This window comes from Stenella coeruleoalba (genome assembly GCF_951394435.1).
Source record: "Stenella coeruleoalba genome assembly, chromosome: 14".
Classification (NCBI taxonomy): Eukaryota; Metazoa; Chordata; class Mammalia; order Artiodactyla; family Delphinidae; genus Stenella; species Stenella coeruleoalba.
Window position 1 is genome coordinate 42,057,810 of NC_137160.1, and position 26,459 is coordinate 42,084,268.

The window sequence follows — 26,459 nt, forward strand, 5'->3', positions numbered from 1 at the left end:
GTGTGTATATGTCCATGCCACTCTCTCACTTTGTCCCAGCTTACCCTTCCCCCTCCTCATGTCATCTACGTCTGCGTCTTTATTCCTGTCCTGCCCCTAGGTTCTTCATAACCATTTTTTTTCTTAGATTCCATATATATGTGTTAGCATACGGTATTTATTTTTCTCTTTCTGACTTACTTCACTCTGTATGACAGACTCTATGTCCATCCACGTCACTACAAATAACTCAGTTTCGTTTCTTTTTATGGCTGAGTAATATTCCATTGTATATATGTGCCACTTCTTCTTTATCCATTCATCTGTTGATGGACACTTAGGTTGCTTCCATGTCATGGCTATTGTAAATAGAGCTGCGATGAACATTGTGGTACATGACTCTTTTTGAATTATGGTTTTCTCAGGGTATATGCCCAGTAGTGGGATTGCTGGGTCGTATGGTAGTTATTATTTTTTTTTAACATCTTTATTGTAGTATAATTGCTTTACAATGGTGTGTTAGTTTCTGCTTTATAACAAAGTGAATCAGTTATACATATACATATGTTCGCATGTCTCTTCCCTCTTGCGTCTCCCTCCCTCCCACCCACCCTATCCCACCCCTCCAGGCGGTCACAAACCACCTAGCTGATCCTCCTGCGCTTTGTGGCTGCTTCCCACTAGCTAGCTATTTTACGTTTGGTAGTGTATATATGTCCATGCCACTCTCTCACTCTGTCACAGCTTACCCTTCCCCCTCCCCATATCGTCAAGTCCATTCTCTAGTAGATCTGTGTCTTTGTTCCCGTTTTACCCCTAGGTTCTTCATGACATTTTTTTTTCTTAGATTTCATATATATGTGTTAGCATACGGTATTTATCTTTCTCTTTCTGACTTACTTCACTCTCTATGACAGACTCTAGGTCCATCCACCTTACTACAAATAACAATTTCGTTTCTTTTTATGGCTGAGTAATATTCCATTGTATATATGTGCCACATCTTCTTTATCCATTCATCTGATGATGGACACTTACGTTGCTTCCATGTTCTGGCTATTGTAAATAGAGCTGCAATGAACATTTTGGTACATGACTCTTTTTGAATTATGGTTTTCTCAGGGTATATGCCCAGTAGTGGGATGGCTGGGTCATATGGTAGTTCTATTTGTAGTTTTTTAAGGAACCTCCATACTGTTCTCCATAGTGGCTGCACCAATTCACACTCCCACCAGCACTGCAAGAGGGTTCCCTTTTCTCCATACCCTCTCCAGCATTTATTGTTTGTAGATTTTTTTGATGATGGCCATTCTGACCGGTGTGAGATGATATCTCATTGTAGTTTCGATTTGCATTTCTCTAATGATTAATGATGTTGAGCATTCTTTCATGTGTTTGTTGGCAATCTGTATATCTTCTTTGGAGAAATGTCTATTTAGGTCTTCTGCCCATTTTTGGATTGGGTTGTTTGTTTTTTGTTATTGAGCTGCATGAACTGCTTGTAAATTTTGGAGATTTATCCTTTGTCTGTTGCTTCATTTGCAAATATTTTCTCCCATTCTGAGGGTTGTCTTTTCATCTTGTTTATGGTTTCCTTTGCTGTGCAAAAGCTTTTAAGTTTCATTAGATCCCATTTATTTATTTTTGATTTTATTTCCATTTCTCTAGGAGATGGTTCAAAGAGGATCTTGCTGTGATTTATGTCATAGAGTTGCAGAATTAAAAAAGCAACATATCCCCAGTGTTCATAACCTTCTTAGCAGATTCTGTTTGAGAACCAGCTATGGCATCACTGGCAGATTGGCACCTCTTGAACACAAAGTCTCTGTTCCGTTCCTCTCTCTGTGGAATAGGCGGCTGAGTTACAGAATCTAACAATCCTGTTGCCTGGAAAGTCTCATGGAAAGGCAGACTTTGCAAGGACATGAGAGTCAGAAGGCTCTACACTAAATATTCCACTCATGTTGAAGGGTCCTAGGTATCCAGGTGTCACTGAGATCCTAAGTCAATGAGATAAAGTCCCTGGGCTCTCAGTGTGGATTAGCATCCTGCTTCCAATGTGTGCTAGCTTTTTGCTTTTTGGCAATTTATATAATCTGTCCCAGTTTTCCCATTTGCAAAAGGGGACAATAATAGCGATTTCATGGATTTCATTATGAAGTTGAAACAAGGTAACTCTACATAGTAGGCAGGTATAATACTTTAGTCATAAGTCTTAGTAGCACTAATAGTAGTTCTATCAAGGGGATTCATGACGTATATATGTATTGTTTAGTGGACATAACTGCCCAGATTCTACTTCAGGAATCAGTTAAGTCACTTTGCTTAAGGTCATTCCCCTTCCTGGGACAGCTCATATCCAACGACTGATAAATAGAGGAGTAGCCTTGCCACCTTGGTCTGACTTGGGGCAAAGCTGAAGGCCCCTTCTTGCTCCAGGACTCCCCATGGAGCTGACTGAGGTTGTTGTTGGGCTGCTTTGCAGCTCAGCCTATGTTTCTGCCCAGTCCTTGATCTTCTCCCTGTCTTCCCACTGTTCCCCGCTCCAGTCCAACAGGAGTTGATTCCAGGTGCACTCCTTAATAAGAATCCTGCATACCAAACCCCACCTCAGAGTCAGCTTTACAGAGAATGCTGCCTGTGACAACAGAACAGGAAGACAAATAAGTCACCTCGCTCAGATATTTCACTGTGTGGCCTGAGACTTGTGACCATCAGAGATCACCTTATATCACTCTTTGGCGTGTTCTAGGATGTTTTGAAGGTCATGGTAAGTCAGTAGTTCTCCTAGGAACTGGCAAACTTCCCAGCATCTTGCCAGTGCACCAATCAGACTTCCAGGAAGTGGGAGGGAGGCGATAGTCCTGAGGGAAGGCCTTGAGCATCTGGCTGGAAATGCTCCCTGTGGCTGGTGGAAGTTGAAATTGGCAGCCCAAGCAGTAAGTAACAGCTATTTTTCCGTTTTGGTGACCAGTCATTTGACCTTGCTCTCTGAGTCACAGAGGTTTGGGGCATGGCAGAAAACAGAGCTTGAAAGAGTTCCCTGAGAGGAAAGAGTGAAACTCCAGATGTTTTTCTGATGGAGAGTGCAGATTTGTCCACTGGTAATAGGTTGAGTTGGTTTTGTGTAGAAATACAGGTTTCAAAATTTCAAGGGACTCTTTCCCTTCTTTTCAAAGAAATGCAGTTGTTTTACTCTTGCACCTTTGGACTTCTGGTCTATTTTATTATAATGTCTCGTATACTGCCTACAGTTTTTATTGGCCTTATATTCACAAGTTCTTCTTGAACGATGTTAATTTATATAAGTTCAAGGACTTGAATTCACTTAAACAATAGATTTCTCTCTTACTGACAATTATAAAAACAAAACTTCAAAGGATGAATGAATGAATTTTAAGGAAACACAAACTAATCCCCATTGCAATCAGAGTGACCTTTTTGCAACAGACACCTTGCTTAACATTCTTCATTAATTTTCTTACTATGGCTTTAAAGATTATGTATAAGCTGATAGTTTATCATTTCATCTTCATGCCTTACTATTTCCCAACTCATCTCCTTAACACACACACACACACACACAAACACACACACACACACATTTTTCAGTTACTTTCAGACAAAGTTCAAATGTAACACTCTATTCTGGAATACAGTGTATTTTTTTCCAGTCTGTAGAGGCATTTTTAATTTGGCTCCATTATTACATGTTTATTTGATAAAACCACTGTATCTGTTGTCATGTTAGAAGAGGCAACTACCAAAGCAATCTACAGATTCAGTGCAGTCCCTATTCATCTACCAATGGCATTCATCACAGAATTAGAACAAAAAATTTTACAATTCATATGGAAACACAAAAAACCCCGAATAGCCAAAGCAATCTTGAGAAAGAAAAATGGAGCTGGAGGAAACAGGCTCCCAGACTTCAAAGTATACTACAAAGCTACAGTAATCAACACAGTGTGGTACTGGCACAAAAACAGAAATATACATCAATGGAACAGGATAGAAAGCCCAGAGATAAACCCACGCACATATGGTCACCTAATTTACGACAAATGAAGCAAGAACATACAATGGAGAAAAGACAGCCTCTTCAATAAGTGGTGCTTGGAAAACTGGACAGCTACATATAAAAGAATGAAATTAGAACACTACCTAACACCATACACAGAAATAAACTTAAAATGGATTAAAGACCTAAATGTAAGGCCAGACACTATAAAACTCTTAGAGGGAAACATAGGAAAAACACTCTGACATAAACCACAGCAAGATCTTTTTTGACCCGCCTCCTAGAGTAATGGAAATAAAAACAAAAATAAACAAATGGGACCTAATGAAACTTCAAAGCTTTTGCACAGCAAAGGAAACCATAAACAAGATGAAAAGACAACCTTCAGAATGGGAGAAAATATTTGCAAATGAAGCAACAGACAAAGGATTAATCTCCAAAATATACAAACAGCTCGTGCAGCTCAATATCACAAAAACAAACAAGCCAATTAAAAAATGGGCAGAAGACCTAAGTAGACATTTCACCAAAGAAGACATACAGATGGCCAAGAGGCACATGAAAAGCTGCTCAACATCACTAATTATTAGAGAAATACAAATCAAAGCTGCAATGAGATAGCATCTCACACCGGTCAGAATGGGCATCATCAAAAAATCTAGAAACAATAAATGCTGGAGAGGGTGTGGAGAACAGGGAACCCTCTTGCATTTTTGGTGGGAATGTAAATTGATACAACCACTATGGAGAACAGTATGCAGGTTTCTTAAGAAACTACAAATAGAACTACCATATGACCCAGCAATGCTACTACTGGGCCTATATACCCTGAGAAAACCATAATTCAAAAAGAGACATGTACCCCAATGTTCATTGCAGCACTATTTACAATAGCCAGGACATGGAAGCAACCTAAATGACCATTGACAGATGAATGAATAAAGGAGATGTGGCACATATATGCAGTGGAATATTACTCAGCCATAAAAAGCAAAATTGAGTTATTTATAGTGAGGTGGATGGACCTAGAGTCTGTCATACAGAATGAAGTAAGTCAGAAAGAGAAAAACAAATACCATATTCTAACACATATATATGGAATCTAAGAAAAAAAAATTGGTACTGATGAACCTAGTGCCAGGGCAGGAATAAAGACATAGACCTAGAGAATGGACTTGAGGACACAGGATGGGAGGGGGAAGCTGGGGTGAAGTGAAAGTAGCATCGACATATATTCACTACCAAATGTAGAATAGTTATCTAGTGGGAAGCAGCAGCATAGCACAGGGAGATCAGCTCGGTGCTTTGTGACCACCTAGATGGATGGGATAGGGAAGGTGGGAGGGAGGCTTGAGGGGGGGGACATGGGGGTATATGTATGCATATGGCTGATTCACTTTTTTGTACAATGGAAACTAACACAGTATTGTGAAGCAATTATACTCCTTTAAAAATCTATTTTTTTTTAAAAGGCAACTAATTTCTTTTAAATTATCAAAATACATCATTGTATAAATTGGTTTTAGGTTTAGGTATGTCCTTAGGTGAAGTAATATTTAAAGATAATAGTTTCTTTATCTCCTCTTTCCTTCTTTGAAGTTACTTTTTTTACTTTAGGAGAGTAACTTTTTTTAATTTAGGAGAGTGTAATTTTGATGGGTTGCTATACTAAGAAAAGGAAGGGCTGTAGGAGAGACTTACTGACTTGTTTCTTTATAATGTCTGTGTAGACTCTGTGATATGATGAGGGGTTCAGTAATGAAGTAGGAATTTTAGAGACATTTCTCAACCTCCACTGTTCTTCTTTACAAAGCTATACATCTCTTTTGAATATGGAGGACAGCTTAAATCCAAGACAGCTCCTCCCTCACTAAGAGGTTCCAAGATGTAATTCTAAAAGCAGAAGGAAATTTTTGAGTTATTTCCAAATCTGGTTTTGTGATGATATAAAGTACAACTATGAAGAATTTAAGACTCTCTATCCAAGTAGCAAAAGAGAAGATTTTTCCACATATTTTTTGCCCACTAACTTTCAAGAAATGATTTTTTTTAAATAAGAAAGGAAAAAAAAGAAATTTTTCTAGCCAAATGGCTAGAATCTGATCATATTTTGCAAACTTTAAACTTGAATTTACCTTGCCTTCAAAATTGAATATGTTCATTCTGGAAAATAGTATTAAAAACAAACAGTTTTTTAAAAGAGGGATTGAAGACTATCTAGTTTTTCCTGTTTTATTTTCCTACTTCGGTATTTCAGTTCAGGATTATAAAATACAAACTAAATTGAACGGAAATTCTGTATTCTATTTCCTGGTCTTGTAGCACTTACTAATTTTGCCTCAGATAACATCAGGTTTATTTATAAAAAATTATAACACTCAATTTGTAATGAGCAGTTTACTCTTCGTTTTAACCTAAGTAAAATGCATTTTATGTTAGCAGTTGTTTTAAAATGTTTTTTGATATTCTATAAATAAAACCTCCTTTTTAAAAAATTTGATAATATATAGAGCAGAGAAGAATTCTTGAAAAAACTCACTCGAAGTGAAGTGGCTAATGGAATGATGATTCAGGTAATCCCAATTTGGTTTCAATATTTTATTCTTCCTTTAATTTTCATTTTACGTAGCATTTTAAATTTGCCTGTAATGAGGCATCTTTTCACTACTTGGTTTGCAAGCCAGCAGTTTTCTCTCCTTAGTTGATGACAGTTGCCCTCTGTGTACGACTAGCAGTGTCTGATCATGCATAAAGAAACTGACCTCTCATATACATATCTTATTTTGTGGTTTAATGGGAATTTCTGCCAGCCTAGTAAAAGGGCAGTGGGATCTTATTCGTAAGTGTCTCTTTAGTTTGCTTTGTGATGATGTCATGTTTTCTTTACTTTTAATGTCTTTCAATTGGACTCTTTTATTTAAGACTGAAAAGAAAACATGCTATGATATTTCTATATAAAGATTTTGAAACTAAAGCATTATAACTAGCAAAATCAATTTTACTTTTTAAAAAATCTTTATCTACCACCTGCATATCCTTTGGGACCTAGATTGGGTGTTCTGAACACTGGCATGTTTATAGACTGCCTCCCCTTCAGAAATACATAAATATTTGAAACCATTACTATAAAAAGAATAAAATCAAGAGGCAAAACAGTCTAAGACAGTGTTAATTTTAAAAATTATTTGAGATTATCTGCACCTCTGTTCCTTTTTGAGGCAAACACAAATTTTGTGATTTTTTTCTATTGGGAAATTTGATATTTTCAAACATATAAAAGCAGTGTCTCTCTAATTCTATATGCTTGAAAATGCCAAATTCCCTAATTTATTTCTCTCTGTAGATAAGCCCAATAATTCCATAATCTTCCAATCCTTTTTGCTTAATAGTTTGTTATTAACTTCTTGTTTATTAGTTTTATTTGGTCTTAGAATGCAGGAATTACATATATTTCAATATTTGTCATTAACGTGCCATCTAACCTTATTATCCTCCAGTACTTAAGGATATCTGATTTTTATTGTCTATTAAATTTTTTCCTCTCATTTTTTGTAATATTACCTCTGTTCTTTTTAAATATGCTATATTCGTACCTATTGCTTTTTTATGGTGGCATTTATTGTTTTCATTTTTAGACATTACTGACCAGCACAGGATAGAGTCTCAATAAATGTTTAGGTAATTAATAACAATGAATCATTTTAAAAATCTTTGCTGGCAGAAAAGACTCTTTTCCCTTCAAGAAGAGCAGGCACTTGAGAAGCAGGATCTTACGAGAAAGAAAGCAATATATGCCTTAGCACTGGCAAAAACGAAGATACCACTGCTTAAACTAGAAGAAGAAGCTGTAAAACTCAGAACTTGCCACGAAGAACATTCTGATGTAAGCATTTATAATTAATCCAGAAACTAATTTGCAGGAATATTCAGGTCAATAAATCATCTATGCGATTTTACATTATCATGTGGAAAATTATGATTTCACATAGGAAGACACAAAAGCATGGACAAAATAAGTAACTATTTTATGACCACACAACTGATCTACAGTGGAATTATATAGCAAGGTTATTAACGCTATTACCTAGAACTCGACACTTTATCTTAGAAAGTACTTAGGAAAAGCAGTTTTCAAATGGGTGAGTAGTGATTTATCTGGTATGATTACCCACTGTAGTAAATTTAATTCAAAGTCTTCACTGCTTGTTAATAAAATTCCAAAGCTACGTTTGCTCAAATATAGAATATAATGCATCTTGACATTTTCGTGGTAAATTTTTGATGTATGTAAATGAAGTTAAGACAGCTAGGATGAAAAATAAAGCAAATGTTAATAAAATATTTTCAAAACAACAAGTTTATGGCAGTAACTGATATTACTAGCCCTTCCCAAAGAAAAATATGCATACATCATATCATTAGTCTTTTGGAGAATTAGAAGGTGTGGTAGGAATTATACATTCTTGTCCTTGGCTGCAGGGAGGATGTACGTATATTCATTTGGGCCATTTTGGCAACAGGGTTTTTTTTTTTTTCTTTGCAAATGATGATGTAACTTTATATTCTTAGTCTTTAATAATTTTTAAAATTTCATTATTTTAAAAACTTTGTGATTTTCAAAGTTTTCCTATTACGAATGTTTATTTTGGTCTTCAAAGCATCTCTCTGAAGTAGGCAAGAGAGAGTTTATCTGTAACATAGACATGAGAAAATTTGGGCCTACCTGCATGAAGCCACTTGTACAATGCCATAAACCATGGAAACAGCAAATTCTGAGTGTACTTCTCGGGGCTTGTAAATGCTTATCCTAGAGCTCGTGTAATGAATATATAACCAGTACTAACACCTAGTGATATAAATGATTTTAATAATGGCTCCTCCTTACATTAATGATAGGAGTTTATTAATTGCATCAAAGCCTTGGTGTAATCATCTGAGTATGATAATGAATTCCAGAAAAGATTAATAACTTCTATCTTTTCCTATTTTATAATAGCCATTGTTTTATACCTTCTTGTAGTGCAGTAATCATTTTTGTTTTATTATTCTTTAATAGTGTATAAATCATAAGAACTATTAATTTAACATAAACTCCTTGAAAGAGTAAGTTTTCATACACTTTCTATAATGATTGCTGAAAATTTGGAGTTTTAATTTTGGTTAAAATATTTTAAATATTGTGAGGAAAATTTATTTCTATGTGAGTTTATTAGTTTTTGTTACTTAGTTAAAATTGATTAGACTTTTATTTTCTTGGGTAATTCAAATTGAATATTGGGATTATGGATATCCTAGTATGTTTTTGTAATTCATGTGTGGTGAATTCCTTTCCTTTTATACCAAAATATATGTTGTTGTTATTAAAATAGTTGCTTGGGAACTATCTGGTCTAAACCAAGATAATTGGATGGTAAATGTTGCACATCTTAATTTCTAAATGTCCTATAGTTACTAGGTGAAATAATTGAGAGGAAAGAATATGTTAAAAGAAATGTAGAGAAAACAAAGAAAAAATTACAAAGAAAGGGGAAGAAAACCCGGGATGCATTAATGAAAACTGAGGTAAGAAATTTAATGTCAAAAAATAATTTTGAATTTACAACCTTTTCATCTCAATGAAAACTATGCCAGCAAATTTAATTTTAGGTGGATGTCTCTCATTTCTAATTGGTAGCACTAAGTTGATTCTGCATGCATGCATGCACATGGGCGCGTGTGCACGTGCGCGCGCACACACACACACACACACACACACACAGTCTCTGTGTCTTCTTTTTCTCTCTTACAGTGTCTTTCCCACTGGTATAGTGTATCCTCCTGTTACCTTTCCTACAAAGTAGAGATAGGGATTTGTAGTGTCTGAGATAGTACCATGATTCTGAAGATGAGACCAATGTACAGATTGAAACATTTGTTAATATCTGACATCTAAATGTTACCCTCAAGCTGGTATGTAGGCGGCATGAACAAATGGCTATTTATCAAAGGACTTCAGGGCTTTTTCCAACTTAGAAATATTTACTCCCTTAAAATCCTCACATCTAACATTCTAACTTTAGAGAATCATTGGATATGGGAAAGTAGAGATAGTCCATTTTCTTTAACTTGCTATCCTCTGGATATATTTTAAAGGTAACACCAATATGATTTGTTAGTGGACAGCTTGTGGGCCGTGAGATGGAGGTGTAATCATATCCTTTAAATAAAGTTGACCCTGTACAGGGCCACAAAAGAAATATTTTTTAAAATTACCAAGGAAAATAATATGTATAATAATAACAGATACTAATATTTTGCATGTTTTTATATGTCAGGCATTGTTCTAAGTGCTCAGACCTATTAACTAATTTCATCTTCATGATAACCCTATGAAGAGTGTACTATTATTATCTGCATTCTACAGTTGAAGAATCTGATGCATTGTTTTTTAATTAACTTGTTCAGTTTCACCCAGCTTGTTAATTCAATGTATCTGTCACTAGAAGCTCTGCTCCTGACCATTACATTATACTGGTCAAATCATACAGGTTACTTTTATTGACCTCAGTGAAGTAAAATCAGAACTCAATAACAAAAAATATAGCAGAAAGAAAAAATATGTAGACCACTGGAAATGTTTTTTAAATCACATTTTCTTTATTTACTTCTGGGTTAAGGAATATTTAAAATTACAAATTACCATTTATTACAAGTGACTGATGATAAACTATAAAGCAAAATTTATGGACTGGGCCAACATTATAATTTGGTATTACCAATAAATTATTTTGGTAAGAAGAACTAAAAATACTTGGCATATCTATGAAAGGCAAAAAGAACGTGCCATGATAAAAATTAAAAGAGACATAATTATATACGAAATTGCATAGCAATTTGTTTTAAAATCTTGATGAAGTATATAATTTATTTTTGAAATACGAATGATGAAAACTGGGTGAAGAGAAAAAAATAACAAAAATGGATCAATAACAATAAAACTGGTCTAAACTCTACCAGTAACGGCAAGAACAAGCACAGATGCTTTATAGGCCTCCCCACAAAACCAGGCAGAGAGCATAAGACAGCATGGAAAGCTTCTAAATTTATTCTATAAAAGTATAACCCTGAAATCATAACTGAAGAATATTAGCATAAGTAAGAAATCTGTAGGTGATCTCACTTATGAACATAGATGACAAAATCTTAAATATATCAGTGAATTGAATTTTACAATGTGCTAAAAATACTGTACTTTACAAAATAAGATTCCTTTGAAGAATGTGAAGATGATTGAGCATAAACAAGTGTACTAATATAATTCACTGCATTTACACAAGTGAAAGACAGTTAGCCTAAAATATTTGATAAAATTTGAAAGCCACTGATTTATTTTAAGAAACCTCTTAACTGTCTAGATATATAATGAAAACATCCATACCTTAATAACATGTGTTATAGTGTCTACCAGTATTTTCCAGCAAACATGATACTTAATTATGAAACATTAAAAATAAATCCATTAATATCAGGAACAAAACATTCAGGCCAGCTCTTACAACCCAGCACACTGCTGTTATTGATGGCAAATTACTTGTAACGTGTCACAAAAGATAAAACATATGTGTTCAAGACTGCAGTGGAATGCCACCACAGTTCTTATATCCACATCTGAATATTTGCTAAAATAGTAACTAAAATTTTCCAAAGGTTAACAAATATAAATAAATTCCAATGAAAAACATGGCTGAATACTTTGTGTGTATGCTCAGTATTAGAGAAGTTACTAAGAGTTTGAGGGTTAGAGAAGAAGGGTTCATTTTCTTTTGTTTGTCCTTCAAATTGATGTCTTTCCAATTACTACTGAGTACTTAAAATGTCTTAAACATTGTTGGAATTTCCTGGAGTTGGAGAAGTAAAAGAAGAAGTTGGTTCACTCAAGAAACACATCATCTTGCTGGGGATCAGACAAGGAAACAGACAGCCTTAATACATTGTGAGCAGAGCCACGACAATGGTGTAATGGTGTGGGAAGAGTCAAGAAGGAGGAAACGCAGCTGAATCAAGGGCATCCAGGAAGATTTTTCAGAGGAGGTGATGTCTAAGAATGATAATTACTAATGGAGAAATTGAAGGTTGAATATTTGCCTTGCCGTGATGTTTAGAGAACAGAGATGATATACGCAAAAAGACTAAAAGAGTAATTGGCACTGGAAGCATTCAACAAATGGTTGAATTCAACAAATGGTTTCCAATTATTGAAATTATTGGTTTCAATAATTGTTAGCATTATTATTATTATTATTATATAAATTTTAACTTGAAGAAATGAAGTAAGGGCTTTTTAGAAACAGACTTTGTGTTTGCAAAGCAAGGAGATCATGTGAGAATGCTATGTGTTTGTGGAATTGCAAGCACTTTGGTATGACCAGAGTTATAAGAGTGCAAATATATGAAGCTAGTGAGACAGGCAATGCCTTGTGTGTCATGCTATGGAACCCCATCCTGAAGAAACTTGCAAACATCATTAATAGCATTTATTAAGTCCTCATTATGTTGACTGGTATATAAACAACACTACACCAGCATTTCTACCTTCTAAGAACCTAAGTTAGACAAATAATTTTATCTTTTACTGTGTGTAAGCATTTCAGTCATGGGCCAAGCTAAACAGTATTACTGAATGCGTTATGGAATCTGAATGAAAAGTCAGGTTTCGTGATAGCATGCTGTACCCACAATTGCCCATCCTCTCTGACTTGTTCCTACTTATTTTTACCCATACTTGTGCCTTCTCACACTTTTTGTTTGCTTGAATTTTCTCCCAGAAATAACATAATATCCTAGTAGGCCCACTGAAGAATCCTTGTCAGCCATCTCAACTACCTTCTGGTACCAAACAAACAAACCAACCAAAAAAAACCCATTTATTAGTAGAAGAGTTCCAGAAGTTCCAGAAAAAAAAAGAAAAGAAAGGATGATATGAAAATTCAAATACAGTACTCAATTTTCCAAATCTTGGACAAACAGAAGATTTTTATAGGAAAATAAGTATAAAAGATTACCAATTCTTTCTTCTTGAAATCTGTAAGAATAGAGAAAGAATTAGAAAGCACATGGGGAAAACTGGAGGAAAACAGGAGCAACGGGCGCAATTGAGACTGTGAAATCCACTGGGAGAGCAGCACCAGCTAGAAGCAGTGCGAGACGTGGGGAAAAACAACCTTCAGTGAGTCAGTCACCCAGTCAGTGAATCAGTCCGTCAACATAAACACCAACAGTTACGAAGGGATCATGCAAAAATTGATACAAAATCAAATCTCCAATCTGGAATTGGACTGGCCAGCCTTGGGGAATTGTGCTGGTATTAAACATTGACTCCTTTTTCTTAAACATCAGAACAATATATATCCTTGCCTGCCTTTAGTGTACATGTTTGATAACCCATGACCACATGCTGGCATCTTAAGAGACATGCCTTTCGGTTGTGCATGTATGTGTGTGGGAGGGGAGACAAGTTAGTGCAGGGTAGAGAGGGAGGGAGAGGAAGGGCGGGGAGAGAGACTAGGTAGTTATAACCCATCTTTTAGAAAACCTCATCAGATGTAAGAGAAGAGAACACAAACCTAAGTTGTTACTTATATTGATAAGAGATTACTATTTGCTTTTAATTGTTCACATGGCCAAAAGTATTTGTGTTTCTAAATTGCAAGGATTTGAAAATCCTAGCACTTAAAATATTCCTGAATTTTTTTTTTCAGGATAAATGCTCAATAACTTTCAAAGAAATAGAGACCACTAAAAGTAAAACAAGTATTTATCATGCAAAAATAAATCAATTGAATAAAGACTTAGAAGAAAAACAAAAGGAAAAGAATGTTTTGGACCACACACTTGACTGTTTAAAGTAAGTACTTAAAATTTATCAAAATATTAAATGCTTAATATATCATTTATAAAAGAGGTGTGATCAAATTTCCATGTTTAAAATTTATTCTTCAAATGATCCATATTTTCTATCATCATTTGATATGAAATATACATGTGATATTTGATAATTTTGGTTTAAAAACGTAATCATAAATTGCTGTCATTTTTCATTGCTCCTCTGGGTTTATTCTTATTGTAATAACTGCTAATGTTTCTCTTTTTCCAAGCATAAGAACTTTTATTCATTATGAAATTCATAACCTCTCCCACTAATTTCAGCATTTTTCACTTATATGACATGGTTAATAATATATATTTTTTCACCCAACCTTTTTTGATAACAGTTTTGAGGTAAGAGTTTAGAAATTCTATAAAACCTCATGTAGTTTATTCACATTAATTGTCTTCAAAAGCCTCTTATACAGTCCCCTCATTCGTCTGGGGCATACCTGACAAAGGCCTTTCACTTTGAGAATAATCATGCTTTAAGACTCTTACTGTATCCATAGACCCCCACTTAGAACTTACATACTCTTCCTATTGAGTATTTCCTATTTTATAATACATTGAGAACAGGATTTGGAGGACTACTGGAGGAATATGCATTGGTCACATTTAGGAATGATGGTCTGATTTAAATATAGAAGGCTAATACAGTATTAGCAAAATCATGACACTTGAGGGATAAAGTGTCAGAAAAATAGTTATGCACAATCTAATACCATGTATCTTAATGGAGTCAAGTCAATGAACTCAACAAGGATTTGTTTAGCTATTACAACAGGATTTTATTTTTTATTTAAGTTTATTACAAAATTTACTTTCAAAATGATCATACAGCTTTACCTGAAAATTACTATACCATATACAGAATATCAGGGAAGATATTACCTGATATTACTTTGAAAGATATGTATCCATATTGTTTAATATCTGTAAGAATATTTGGGGACTCAAAGGGATAAGCCTGAAATTATATAATTTACACTAAACTTATATTTTGTTCAGGAGCTGATGAATTTTTTTTTTCCAGGATTCTTACCATTTCAATTCTTACATTTTCTTCCATCCTGTGCCTAGACTATATTGCTTTTCAGGCAAGAACAGTCACCATGTCCCAGTGAATCAATTCCATCCCTAAACTTGACCAAACTCTGCCTTTGCCCTGGAAGAGGAGAAAAAGAATAGCTGACACTGTGTATCATTTACAAATCTATTAACAGTGATGATGGACAGTGTCAAGTAAGATTTAAAGCTAAGATTGATTGACTTCCTAGTGTGCCAGGCATTTTGTGGGCAGTCTAAGCACCTATCTCATCCAGTTCTCACAGTGAATTCTTAAATCCTGTCATAACATTCCCACATGAATGCCAGAGAAACAGAGGCTCAGGGAAATTAAATGATTAAGATTGCACTGCTAATTAGTGGTAGAGCTACTCCAGCTTAGGTTTGTCCTCTTCCAAAGTGTGTGCTCTTTTGACTGTGCATATTGACTCCCTAAACTAGGACTGGAACGGAAGATTACTGAAGATTAACTGTACTAGGAATAATCTACTGATACTTTCACCTAGTGTCAATGTTGATATTAGTGAGTGCTTACATAGGACATCTCATAAGAATTATGGATGTTGTTAGTACGAGTGATGAAGTGGAAAAAACAGAGGCAAGACAGATGAAAGGGAAGGACTTTATTCCATTTAAAAGGAGAGACACCCATCTAAAAATGTGGCTAGAGTCATGTTTTCAAATTTCCTGATAACGGCCATAGTAGAGAGAGAGGAAAAAAATGAGTACTTTGTGTTGAGCTGCTGAATCAAATAGAGGTAGTCAGAACTGGATTTGAATTCTGGTTCTGTCATTTACTAATTAGCTTACACAAGCTAATAATACCGAAGTTGAGCTTTTTCATCTGTTAGATGGCTGAAATAATTATTCTTTAATAGGGTGGTTGTTGTATTAAATGAGATATTATATTCAAAGCACTTTAACATTTTAGCCCCCCAAAAATTTTAGTCCTGCTGCCTTTATAACTAACTGTGCAAATGATTCAATTTTCCATACCAGTAGAGATGAAAATGAATGTGGGTAACATAAGACTGCTGAGCTTTTGCAGCTCCGCTTATTCTAGATTCTGGGTTACTGATCAAGTCTGGAAGTTATTTCTAAAGCGTATTTATTTTTGCAGTATTGTTTTAACCACTTTTTGATGCTTTTTCTACTAGTATAGTTCCTAATATAACCACTGATTTCACCATAAAAATAATTTTACTTCTGTGTCTGGAAGTACTTAGTTGCAAATGACAAAATACACAAGGGCACATATACACACGCTAGGGCACACACAAACACACACACACACACATACACACACACACACTCAAACACCAGCTTAAACAATAGTGAAACGTATTATCTTATGTAACAGGAGGCCTCTAGGTAGGGTAGGCTGCAGGGTTTGTTGATTCAGCAGCTCAGCACATGGTACTCATTTTTTGTTTCTTTCTCTCCACTATGGCTGTTGTCAGCAAATTTGAAAACAGGACTCCTTGTTCACATTTAGTGAATTGAGCCCCTTCTACATGGAATTTGGCTCTTGCCTTTCATCTTACTGCACTGTCTTAATATATGTTTAGTGGTGAATAATTAGCCTCTTGCTGGTTGGCTTAATCTAATCAGAATGTACCCTTGGAGTTATATGCTGCATGGAGGGGGAATTCTTCTGGAATGACAACAAAACAGAGGCACACTGGGTAGGCAGCCAAGAGAATCCGCTAAATCTCCAGAGATTGTCTTCCACCTGGATCATTTAGATGTAGCTCATGGAGACAGGCCTGTGAAAAGAACTAGGGAATTTTTGCACAGCCATTCAGTCTAAGATTTTTCAATGTTGGGTATTTTAAAATGTATCATAAATGCACATTAGAAAATTAAATGTGAATTGATTAATGGCAAATGCAATTCTTTATTTTGTCATAGGGACCAGTTTATAGCCATGAGAGAGAAAAAGGAACATGCACAAGCTGTGTTTGATCATCTCATAAATGAGAAAGAAGCCTGTGAAGAGAGAATCTATGAGGAAGAACAGAGATACAGAGCACTCTTTACCATGAGGCAAAGAAATCTATCAAATGTTAAGGTGAGTATTATTTTTGGACTGTTTTAGGATGAAGGAAATATAGTGATAGTCAAATTAACAGCTAGTTTGATGCACTCATTTTTCATACTGAAGTAGCAAAGATGTTTAGATTTTTTAAATAAATATGTTAGCATAATAAACATGCAATGTTTCTTTTTTTTATTTCCTATAATTATATTCATACAGCATATGAATGCTGTATGCATTCTTTTCAGTGCATTTTATGTGCACTCTCATTTTGTCACTGTACTTTTATTTCGAAGTCTACTGATGGCAGGTTATTCAGAGCCATTTTTACGTTTTTAACAGGAAATGTGAAAATAGTTAGTTTTTTTTCTGAATAAACATAATTTGAATGTTTACCAGCCACTTCTTTTTGAAAAATGAGGATATTTTACACTTGCGTATGTTTTAATTGAACAGTAGCTAGTCAGAAACAAGGAGATCATATGGTAAAATGTGTCTTTTTAGATCTGAAGTTTTATTAAGTTTTATAAAGTTATACATATTAAATTTTTTGATATATGACTAAATGATATACATTTAGCTAAGTGATTCACATCCCATTTTACATTTCATGAGTTGTTGTTACATTTAATTGACATAATAAATACCATAGTTTTTAAAAATATATTTATAAATATTACTATTACTTGAGATGCAACAGAAATTACTTCTCAAAAATAAACAACCCCTAGGAATGATGGAAACAAATTAGCAAGAAAGTTATAGGAAGTATAAAATTAAGTCAAAGTACTGCAGAATGTTGTTTTGATATGAAATTAAAAAATTCTAAAGAGTATGGCATAGAAAACAAATTTATGGTTACCAAAGGGGAAAGGGGGGGAGATAAATTAGGAGTTTGAGATGAACATATACACACTACTATATATAACATAGATAACCAACAAGGACCTACTGTATAGCACAGGGAACGATACTCAATATTTTGTAATAATCTATAAGGAAAAAGAATCTGAAAAAAAATATATATATATATATACATAGATATATATACATATATCTGAATCACTTTGCTATACACCTGAAACTAACACAACATTGTAAATCAACTGTACTTCAATAAAAAAATTAAAATGAAGTAAAAATAATAAAAAATAAACAACTCTACTGTATTTTATTAAAACTATTTCCTACAAAACTTTAAAAATTATATATTATCATAATATACTTTTATCAGATATTTTTGATCCTGATATTTATATATTCAATTATGATATGTATTCAATAAATTCAATTCCCTTTTTTCCTTTTAACATTTCAAAGACATTGCTAATACATTTTCAAAAAGATTATTTGGAACAAATATACATCGAATAGACATGTATGTGAGTGAATGAACATACCATCTATAATGCTATTGCTGTGATCCCTCCTATAAGAAAATTATTAATAAAAGAACAATACTTTTATTAATAATAGTGCCAAGTAACATTTTTCCCTGTTAAATGTGGCTTTTACATAGAAAAAGGTATGTTGGGTTTTTGTGTTTTTCGTCTTAAAAATATGAAATTAACTGGTGCCATCTAGTGGCAACAAATGTTGCCTCTCCTCTTGGAGGAGTTCCTGGAGGCTTGATGGACTGGGGAGGCTTAAAGTCAAAGGCAGCTCTCAAAACAAGACGCTTTAGGTTACTCACTGAGTTAAGCATCATTCCCCACCTCATATTTTATCACAGCAGTGGAATTATTTGTTTGAATTCTACCACATTTTCCAATTGTACTGGTGCTGAGGACACTGGGATTTCAGGAATTATTTACTGAGCGGCATTTCAACACTTTAATGGAACCATAATAATTAGTGAAATGACAAAATATGGTCGTCAGGAGAGAGATGAAGGGAAAAAATCCTGTATAACTAGCCTCTCAGTAATTGAGAGCTGTATTTCTTTTCATCCCGAAGCTGTCTCTGCTTTCCCATCCCAAAGTGTACCTACATCCAGCCATTCGAACACATCACACAGTCTCGGGTTTTTTTCTTAGCACCAATCTCTATTTGAACTTGCTTTGTTCATTCGTTTTTACTTCTTTGCTGTCTGACTAATCCTGCTATAATAATGTATTCTTTACGAAGACAGGAAATTTTCTGCCACATTCCCCTCTGTATCCTAAAAGCTCAGAACTATGCCTGGCACAAGGGAGGGTCTCAATAAAAAATCATTGAATGACTGAATGAATGATTAAATGGATGAATGTATGCTTTTTTGGGTGTAATTTTTCTGTCCACATGCATGATAGTGGCTAAAAGCAGTAGCATTTCAAAGATTCTTTCCATACCGCATCAGACTGATACTTTAGCAAATATTCATGCTGTACTCAGAAGCTGAATCTCTCTCTCTCTCTCTCTCATCCTCTCTCCTTGATAATACATAAGAAATTTGCCATCTATTCTCTTCCATCTAGGTGAAAATTGTCTGTTGCTTTCCTACAATTAAGGATTCTGCTAAATATCTCAATAATGCTTTTCAAATAACCTTTTAATTTATATGAAATTGTCTTGAATAGGTCTTTGTTGTGCATTCACCTTATATGATCAGCAGAGTAGAGATCGAACATGAAAAGTTTAGAGATTGATATAGCTCATCATTAGTGACACTATCTATGATTATGATCAGTTCTTGATATGAAGGAGTGGAAAGACAATGAAATTCCTCATGGAAAACCTATTCTCATCCCTGTTTAGAAATTGGATGAGATAAAATATTGTAACTATGTATATAATGTAAAGCATCCCCAGAAAGAAACAAGGATTATTAGGCATCATTATAAATGTGGTGTTATTAATCTGGGTTGTCCCTGCTGGACAAAAGAATTGATCACAATTATGGATCATCTAAAGAAATTGCTTATTAAAAAACTTTACAAAAGCCACAATGGAATTAATTGAGGATGCGAGAAAACACACCATAGAATTAGAAATACGAACAGCTAATAAAATACTTTAAGAAAAATATACATAAACGTCAGAGAGCAGACCAGTGTGGTGCTAGAGTTAAATTCAGTCTTTTTCAGTAAGCAATTCCATATGAGATGTCTTTAAATGATAGATTTCTTGAATGTCATTCAGTTTACTAACTGCCTATAATTTGCAAATGCAAATTGCTTAAGATTAAAATTTCTGTATTGCATGTTCATTAGAGTACTATGGCTGTAGCTACTAATCTCCCTCTTTGCTTCTGGGAAGGTCCAAACAAAACTGGAGTTTAAAGCATTTTAACCTATCATGAGCCATCCTCAGAAGTCCCACTTGCCTTTTCTACATCAGTGCCTTTCTCTAGTGTTCTTTTGGTAGTCTTGCTCTCCTCCCTATAACTTAGGGTATGATATGAGAGGAGTACAGTGAACTACTGATACAGTGAATCTGTGGCAGACACAAGCAATTTCCAGATTGAGTTCTAGCAGAGACAGTCTCCCAATACTTTGTATTGTTTATTAGTTTTTATTTTGCTTCATATTTCCCACTCTCAGGAAATACCTCTTCCCTTGTCTATTGCTATTTCAAGTTTGGCTATTGAATCATTTCTTGACTCTTTCATGTGATAAATTCTTAGCTTAATATACAGGCAGTGATTCACTAATTTATCGGACAGCCAGATACAGACATAGTAAAAATCAGAAACAAATTTAATCTGAGATCATTTTAAAGATTACATAATTTAAAAAATTATTCTCCTATTGGCCACTCATCATTTCTTCGTTCACGTGACTAGTTTATGAGTACTGCTGTTTTGGGGACACTTAATATTGGATGACCAAAACCCTAGCCTCAATTTAAAAATGTAATCAGCAGGAAAATGGAAGATGTGAAAAACAGACTTGAATATAGTGACAACATTCAAATTACAAACAGTAAATTGTGTTCCTGGCTCACTGACTTGCTATATTAGGTATTATTATAAATAAAAAACATGTATTCTTTGTTCTTAATAGTGGGAAATAAGTGCATTTTCATTGGAAACATTTAGAAGACTGACCAATGAATCTCCTAGGCAAGAATAGTTTGCCTTGATGATTTTCTTACCACCAGAAGATTTTCATATAGCGTGAAATTTTTAAAACTTAAGAATGTATTTTGCATAATTAATAACTCTTTTAAAAATGATTCTGATAGGATTAAACATTAATTAATCACATGCAGTAACATTCATTAGGTTCATCGTTTTGCTTTTTTAAAGCAACTTGTTCAAATCTACAGCTCTTTGAGGAATGAACATTTTGATCTGAGGACTGGTAGCAAAGCAGTACTAATTTTGTCTCTGGGACCCTTCAGGTTTTTGCACAAACCCACCCAGTCCTGCAATGACCATAAGGAGTTAGAAATCAAGAGAGGGTCACACTAGAATATAAAGGAAAAATGTAGCATGAATATGAGTCATTCCCAAATAAAAATTTAATATATTTTGAATGTTTGCTTAGAGCATGATTCATTAAACAAGGAAGAAACGTCCCTTCTTTCTGCACCTCTCTCTAACAGCATGTTACGTCTTACAGATATGTTCATGAATTACTGCTAATATTATGGGTTAAAGCACTATATATAAAGTTTAAATAGAATTTTTATTGTTTGAACTGGCAATCAACTACGTTTTCAGCTTTTTTTCCCCAACTATCTAGCGGCATCTATTACAACTACTTGGCTATAGTCCATTTCATTTTTTCTGTATATTGGTATTTTTTTCTACATTTTTGTGATAATACTCTATGATCACACTTTGGAATTATGATTTTTCCAAGTAACATTAATTTCCTAGTGGGTCTGCCACTTTTGAAATGCCTTCTCCTACTGCAGTGTAATATCATAAATATGTGATTTTCTCTTTTGATCAATTAAAATAATTATGTTTCCAAATATCAAATTTCATTGTTAAGTATACCTTACTTGATAATGCTTTATTAAAATTGTAATGCATTACTAGATTCAATTTCCAATCATTTAATGCTGAACATCTATTGGTCTACAGTTCTTCTGTTTTGTACTTCATTCAAGATATTGGTATCAGAAATTTCTTGGAGTTTTAAAAATGAAATAATAAGCTTTTGTTCTTTTTTCTGTGCTAAATAGCATGAGGCATTTCAGTTCCTTAAAAGTTTGAGAAATTCTCCCATGATACTATCAAGATATGTGAAAAGTCAGAGGTTTTACCTTACTTACAAGCTAACAAGTTAGCTGCCACTGCTTTACAAGAGCTGACAGAAGACTTGAAACTCCTGGGTGAGAGACAGAGGACTATTACTCAGTACACATGGCTGTGTGAGCTTCATGTTTGTAGGTTCCCCTTGGCTCCAAGTGTCATGGGAGTAACGTGAACGTGGTCCAGGCAGATGCTCCATACACAGGGGGTTTTTATCACAGCTAATGAACCTGGAATGTAGAAAACCCCCAATTTTATAAGTGAGCTTCTAGCAAACTTGCCCAGCCTTTGCCCCAGAGGAAGGCATTACATTGTCTATGCAGTAAATTTTGAAAAGATAGTTCCGGATAAAAGCTGTCACAGAAGTGTATAAACATCATGGTGAATTGCCTCCCAAAAGATATTATCTGAGCTTGGTTCTTTTGTGAAGAAAAACATTTCAAAATTTATTCTATATCTTCTTTGGTTTTTACATAATTAATATTTTCTACTTTTTGTGTCAGTATTTTAAATTTATTTTGTCTAGAAAAGGTCATTTTAATGAGATTTTCAAATTTATCATTAAGTTGTATGAAATAGGAATAGTTTCATCTTTTCTGCTTCTGTAGTTATAATTTTCTCATGTATTAGCCTCTTATTTTTCCTTTTCCTTGATTAGCCTTAATTTTTTACCTTCTAGTTGTTTTTTCCACAAACTCCAAATTTTCATTTATTTATAAAGATAAATTATTTTTGTTTTTAATTCATTAATTTCAGCTTTTTTCTTTATCATTCCGTTTGATTTTCATAATTCTATTTTCTATTTCTGTTTCTATTGTTTAGAAACTTGAGTTGAATACTTTTTTGTTTTTCACTCATAATATTCATGTATTCTCTGAGTACAATTTTAATATGTAGCATTCTCATTTAATATTTTTACTTGCACATTGACTTAGTCAAAAATTAGGGAATTTAACTTCCTTGAGACTTTTTGAGGGGGAAAAAAGGACAATAAATAAATAAAATAATTATTTATAAGATTTTTTTATTCCACAGGTTGGGAGCAGAGGGTAGTGGGTATTGTTTAAATTTATGTTAAGGAGTGATGCCAGCAAGATAGTGTAATAGGAATTTTCTACTGTCTTTCTCCAAAGAAACCAATTTTGACAGTCACTAATGGGCAAGTGTACCTTTGTAGAAGTCCAGAGTCCAGGGGAGCATTTCTTGCACAACATTGAGCAAAAACTTCTGAGATAGGGTGAATTGGACAGGGTAAAGGAAGAGTTTCATTTTGCCTACGTCACCTCTCCCCCAAGGTGGCATAGCTCAGTGCCGAAGGAGATCCCTTTGGCCTGCAACTTCTGAGATTGCTCTCACTGGGGGAAAGTGAGGGCATATTAGTGAGTGCTTAGCTTCCCCAATGTGCTTAACTTCTTGGCTGTAGGATGCAGCCAAGAGGCCCACTTCTTTCTCACCCCATCCAGAATACTGATGTGAGCAGCGTGACTGAGGGGCAGGGAGAGACAGGTACACAATAGGCAGTGCTTGTAACACATCGCAGGGACGTGTATCCAACTATATAGATTCCATCATGGATCCTGCCCATTAGACCTGGGGATGCTTTACCAGTGGACACTTCTTACTGGTCCATGGGCATCCCTAATGCTCTGAGCACCTCACTCACAGACCCTTCCCCCATGGGCAGTAAATGTGAACCTTTGCAGATGGCTATTGAGCATGCACAGAAAGGCAGCCCAGCTCCGTGGGATTGAGAGAAAGCACACAAACTTGAGTATTTAGCATTGCCCTAGGAAAAGCAGATAGGAAGCTGTCAGCACTCCGCTGGCTTTGCAGACTTAAAAGAAGGCACACAATCTTAAGAATTCTAGTGCTCACTGCATACACAGGAAGTGGGCTCTGGGCTGAGCATGCAAATAGGAGACCCCAATTCATGCCTTTCACATGCACTCAAAGAAGGTAAAAGAATTCCACCCCAAGAGGAAATAAGAAGTGTGGAGCAGATATATCCATAGAAAAGGTCTGAGAAAGTCACGGCATCCTTCACTGGGCTAATAAATGAAGTTATCTCTCTCCCTAAGCAAGTCAGTAAAGACTAGAAAAGGTGACTGTTTTTTCAAATGTAAATAGAACAACAAAAGCCTTCAAGGAACATAAAAAATTAAGGAAACAAGACACTAGTAAAGGAACACAATAATTTTCCAGTAACCTACCCCAAAGAAATGGAGATTTACAATTTGCCTGATACAGAATTTAATACAGTTGTTTTGAGGAGGCTCAGTGAGCTACAAGAAAGCACAGAAGGACAGTTCAATGAAATCAGGCAAATAATACACAAATGAAACAAGAAGTTTAACAGAGAAATAGTAATTGTAAAAAAAAAAAGATAATCTGAAACTGAAGAATACAGTGAGTGAAATGAAAAAAAAAAGCAACGGAGAGCATCAGTAGCAGACTTGATTAAGCAAAAGAAAGAATCTGTGAAGTAGAAGACAGGTTATTTGAAACTATTCAGTCAGAGAAGAACAAAGAAAAAGAATGACAGAGAATAAAGAAAGCTTATGTGAAATATGAGGTACCATCAAGAGAAACAATCTATGCATTATTGGAGTCTGGCAGGAAAGGGAGAAAGGGGCAGAAAGTTTATTAAAAGAAAGGATAAAGAGCAAGACCCAATTATATGCTGTCTACAAGGATTCATTTCACATTTGAACACACACAGACTGAATGGGAAGAGAATTTAAAAAAATATATTCCATGCAAATGTAAACCAAAGAGAGAGCAGGGCTCTCTCTACTTGTATAGCTCTACTTGTGTAAGACCAAGTAGACTTTAAGTAAAAACGTAACAAGAGTTTTACTTACCTGTAAACAGGTCATTACATAATAATAATGGGGACAATTCATGAAAAGGATATAACAATTATAAATATATATATGCATATAATATCAAAGCACCTAAATATATTGAGCAAATATACTAACAGACATAAAGGGAGAAATAGACAACAATACAATGATAGTAGGGGACTTTAATACCTCACTTTCAACAATGGATAAATTATTTAGACAGAAAATCAATAATGAAACATTAGACTTGAACTACACTTTAGGCCAAAACAGACATGTATAGAACATTACATCAAACAGCAACAGATGACACTGTCTTCTTAAGCAAACACAGCACATGCTCTGGAGTAGATCATAAATTAGGTCATAAAACAAGTCATAACAAATTTTAAAAGGCTGAAATTATACCAAGTATCTTTTCCAAACACAGTTGTATGAAGCTGGAAATTAACAACAAGAGGAAACTAGAAAATTCACAAATATGTAGAACTTATACTCCAAACCAAAGTCAAAGAATAAATCAAATGGGAAATAAAAAATATCTTGAAACAAAAATGGAAACATAATATACCAAATTTATGGGATGTAGCAAAAGCAGTTTTAAGAGGGAAGTTTATAGTAATAAATGTCTACAAGGTAAAAGAAAGATCTTTCAACCAGCCTAACTTCATACTTCAAGGACCCAGAAAAAGAAGAACAAACTGAACCCAAAATTAGGAGAAGGAAGAAAATAACAGACATAATAGCAGAAGTAAATGAAATAGAGGCTGGAAAACAATAGAAAACACCAATGACACTAAAAACTGTTTTTTTGAAAAGATAAACAAGAGTTTAGTTAGACTAAGAAAAAATAAATAAAAAATAAAAGGAACCATTACAACTGATACCACAGAAACACAAAGAATTATAAGAGATTACTATGAAATATTATGTGTCAACAAATTGGATAACCTTGAAGAAAGAATACATTTCTAGAAATATATAACCTACCAAGACTGAATTGTGAAGAAATAGGAACTCTGAACAGATGGATTACTAGTAAGGAGATTGAATTAATAATCAAAACCTCCCCAACAAAGAAAACCCCAGGACCTTTACTGGTGAGTCCAACCAAACATTTAAGAATTAATACCAATGCTTCTCAAACTTTTCCAAAAAATATTGAAGAAGAGGGAACACTTCCAAACTCATTTCATGAAGCCAGCATTACCCTGATACCAAAGCCAGACAAGGACACTACAAGAAAAAAGCCTACAGGCCAATATCCTTAGTAAACACATGTGCAAAAATCCTCAACAAAATGCTAGCAAACCCAATTTAACAGCACATTAAAAGGACCAAACACATAACCAAGTCATATTTATCCCTGGGATGCAAGGCTAGTTCAACATACACAAATCAATAAATGAATAAAGGCAG

At 34.4% G+C, this 26,459-nt stretch overlaps 1 protein-coding gene across 3 annotated transcripts in view; it reads left to right on the forward strand.

The window, feature by feature from the left end:
• Positions 1 to 26,459, forward strand: part of CCDC178 (coiled-coil domain containing 178) — a 239,951-nt gene that overhangs the window by 119,056 nt on the left and 94,436 nt on the right. For all 3 annotated transcript variants that reach the window (XM_079943528.1, XM_079943530.1, XM_079943529.1), the window contains 5 exons: positions 6,511 to 6,573; positions 7,722 to 7,883; positions 9,449 to 9,562; positions 13,738 to 13,883; positions 16,883 to 17,042. In XM_079943528.1, the coding sequence (XP_079799654.1) occupies positions 6,511 to 6,573; positions 7,722 to 7,883; positions 9,449 to 9,562; positions 13,738 to 13,883; positions 16,883 to 17,042 (645 nt within the window). The remainder of the gene's footprint in view (positions 1 to 6,510; positions 6,574 to 7,721; positions 7,884 to 9,448; positions 9,563 to 13,737; positions 13,884 to 16,882; positions 17,043 to 26,459) is intronic.